Source organism: Morone saxatilis, unplaced genomic scaffold (assembly GCF_004916995.1).
Source record: "Morone saxatilis isolate NCDOM2014 unplaced genomic scaffold, NCSU_SB_2.0 Contig0, whole genome shotgun sequence".
Classification (NCBI taxonomy): domain Eukaryota; kingdom Metazoa; phylum Chordata; class Actinopteri; family Moronidae; genus Morone; species Morone saxatilis.
The window spans coordinates 16,894,313-16,897,834 of record NW_023339650.1 but is presented as its reverse complement, the minus strand read 5'-3'; the positions used below and the strand labels follow the sequence as shown (position 1 = coordinate 16,897,834).

Below are 3,522 nucleotides of genomic sequence, written 5' to 3'. Positions count from 1 at the left end.
AACAACTACTTTTACTGAATCCAAGTTCATCTAAATCAAAATCCTTTAACACTCCATCTATTTATTATTCTGTTATATAACCTTCATGAAGGTAGGATTTATTGAAGGACTGTTGTGTTAGACTGCATCAGTTTTAGCTAGGAGTATGTAATAAACTGGGTGTAAGTTTGTGATATGGAGCCAGAATGAGTTTGAGAGTGCTGTGCAATAGAAGAAGAGGCATTACATTACATTTGGATACAAGTACAACTTCCCTACACACATCAGGAGCAGTTTGGATCCTTGAACATGCAGACAGAAGGAGCTGGTGATTGAAAACCCAACCAAACATGCTCTAACAGCTGAGCCTCAGCTGGCCATTGAAATGGACACACAACATGAACAGAACTGAGTTAGATTGGTCTTTATCTCTGGCCTGTATGTTTTAATCAAAACTATAATTATAATTTGTACATTCTGAGCGTTTTTCATCAAACTAAGATCCAGCTCTGTGTCCAGGAGCCCAGCATCCCTTTCCTTTGAAAACATCTAAACATTTTCATGAGCCCAGTTTTAGCAGTGCATATTTCAGGCAATTAAATTGTTTTTTTAAATGGTTTATTTAGCTTAAATTAATTTTCTCAAACCATAATGGGAAATTCCAATCCTTCAGGAACATTTACAGTAATGATATAATTTGATTCTTATTCCTAGCTGCTAAGGAGTCTGTAAAACAAGCCCCAACCCACTCAAGTCTAGACAAAACATGTATGAGAAGAAGGACCCCCAGTGATAGGACATTACAGATGCGATGGTGTTTCACATCGCCAAAGATATGGTGTCTTTTAAAACCGTAAATCGGATTGTGGTGTGAAAAACTTGGAGATTTTATTTTTGGGCCATATCGTCAAGGCATTCTTTGCAGAGAAATTCCTGCCGTTCCTGATATCACTTTCTGACGCCCGACAACCTTTCTGCATCATCACCACTGCTGGGTCCCTGAGGGCCTGCTGAGAAGCAAAGAAGGATTTATGAGAGGCTGGAAGCAAGTCAAGTGACTTCCTGTGGCAGCGGGACGGCGCTCCAGGCGAGATTCATTATTCACCATCTATTGAGCTTCACCATGAATGGTCCTCATGCACTTACCACATACTATTTAATGACATACACACACAGTCACGCATTGGTTTTACATGACTTCTTTCAGGTATTGTCACACGAAGGAATTCAAGTTCATAAAAAGTCTAAGAATGTGTAGGCACACAAATTCCCTACAGGGTTTCCTCTTGCCACAGCAGGGCCCCGTGTGTGTGTGTTGTTTAATGTTTTGAGGCCTGTGTTGAATGAGGCGGGTGGACATGGAGGGGTTAAAACGGGTGTGGAGGGGGTAGCGTGAGGAATGTGACACCAAAGGCCAAGAGGGATGATGAGGGACACTTACAGGAATCTCTCAATTTCCCGTCGAGAGCCGTTTAAGAGTCAGAATTATCCCAAAGTGCTGCGTTCACCCTCCTTTAACCTTGGGTTCTTCACTTTCACTGTCCACTCATGGCATAACAATTCACTGAATCACACCTGGTAGGGGTTTGGCTTCATTACAAGCCAAACAAGCTAGTGATCATCATCTTTGTCCTTTATCCTATTTATTACAGACGAAAAGAAAACAGTGCTTCTCCGAGAAAGGTTTGTTTTTAAAAAGAAAGATCTACCAAGCACCGAGCTTAGATATATAAACTGGGGTATAAGAAACATCCCTTTTGTGTCACATCACTTGAAAACACAGACGGTGGATATTTATTTCAATAAAAATGCAATGGTTTATTTCTTTTAGACCGCAGTGTTGCTGTTCTGTCTTTGTGCGTGATTATGGGAGCCCGTGTACACGTGCTTTGGGTTTTATGCCACACAGGCATGAAATGCAGTTTAAGAAGGCTTCTGATGAGGGGCAGCAGAGAAATCCTCCTGCATTCATGCTGGGCTGCAGACGTGAGCAGAATACTGAGGGACTGGAAAGACGAGCTGGATGCTCTGAGGAATGCTGAGGCCTTGCCAAGCTAACAGCACAGCTCCGACTGCCACTCGGAAGAGCGGGGACTAACGCTTTAAACAGCAAAGTGTCTGGCTTAAAGCCTGCAGAAAAGACAGCTTCACCTGCAACATGTTGTTTACACTGGCTTTAATACCATTCTCGCACCAAATCAGTGCATTTATAGGGCTATTGTGGGGGCCGAATTGCCAACACAAATGAAATGAAATAAGAATACATTAGAGTAATGAGCTGTCAATCCTAATTTGATCCCTATTCTGTAGAATAAATGGTTTTTGTGCTCTTTTCAGGGCAACACCTGAGGTCCCGGATCGCAGAGCAAATCTCTAAAGCATGCCGTAATTTAAAGAAAAGTATTTTTTTAACACTTACCTCGGCTGCCATTCTCTTCATCCTACAAGAAAAAAAGAAAGTGAATGTCAGATGATTTGTGATTAAATTTCCTTGAAGTATTTCCCGTTTTGGGGAATTCTTTTTTTTTCTGCTGCTTCAGTATATTCATACTGAAGGTAGACAGTTACCTTGAATATACCATGTAAACATGAGTTGAAAGACTGTTTTACATCATTACTCTTCTTATTCCCAAACCGTCCTAATTCTACGAATCCCATCGATTACTTGATCAAATAACAACAAGTTTCACAATCTATTAATCAAGAAAAGAAATGCTAACTATTTTGCTTCAGGGTTCTGAAATTTGACAATTTGGAACTTTTTTCGTTTTATATCACTGTAAATTTAAAATACTTGGGTTTTCATCCAGTGGTCAGACAAAAAACTTAATAATTCTTTACTCCATCAAAAACCGAACAAGAAAGGCCGTCCTAACAAAGTTACAACAAATAACAAAAGAGAAAAGAAAGAAAGAAATAGGCATTGCCAAATTCAGGCCAACAGCAATGTGGTAAATATAAGAGTAACGACAAGCAGCTCCCCCTCAGGCTTTACAAAAGGCTTTAAAGTGAATTTCTGGCTCATAAATTCCTTGTTTTGGTTCACTCTGGACACAGTTAGTGAACACAGTGGTGAAATGGTGAACACACTGGAGCATTTAGCAGCTAAAGACAGATATTTCCCTCAGGAGTTGGTGGAGACCAAAAACAGAGAGCGAACATTGAACTTACATTTACACCAGATGGAGACTAACACGACTCTAAATGAATGACAACATTGCTAACAGGTCTGTTAAAAGGTGATGATATGTCAGCGTCGTGTTAAAAACTTGTTTCCACTGCTGCCAAGTGTCCAAAATAATGAACTGTTTAATCAAAACAACAATTAACAGATTAATTGCTAATCAAAAGAATGGTTTTCAGCCCTTGAGGGACTCCCTTAGCACTGAATGAAGGACATGATGTGTGTTCATTACCATTACCACAGCTGTGTAATTAAAACTGTTGTGGCAAAAGACACAGAGGGGACCACACGATCCAGATCGATCTCTGTGACAAAAACAAACACATCACAGCCATGTTTGTGTTTTTTCCATTTCCTTA

At 40.2% G+C, this 3,522-nt stretch overlaps 1 protein-coding gene across 5 annotated transcripts in view; it reads right to left on the bottom strand.

Moving 5' to 3' along the window:
• The window catches only part of LOC118324456 (rho GTPase-activating protein 21), a 77,901-nt gene that overhangs the window by 31,904 nt on the left and 42,475 nt on the right, over positions 1 to 3,522 (bottom strand). For all 5 annotated transcript variants that reach the window (XM_035656835.1, XM_035656845.1, XM_035656828.1 and 2 more), the window contains one exon: positions 2,399 to 2,420. In XM_035656835.1, coding sequence (XP_035512728.1) covers positions 2,399 to 2,420 — 22 coding nt within the window. The remainder of the gene's footprint in view (positions 1 to 2,398; positions 2,421 to 3,522) is intronic.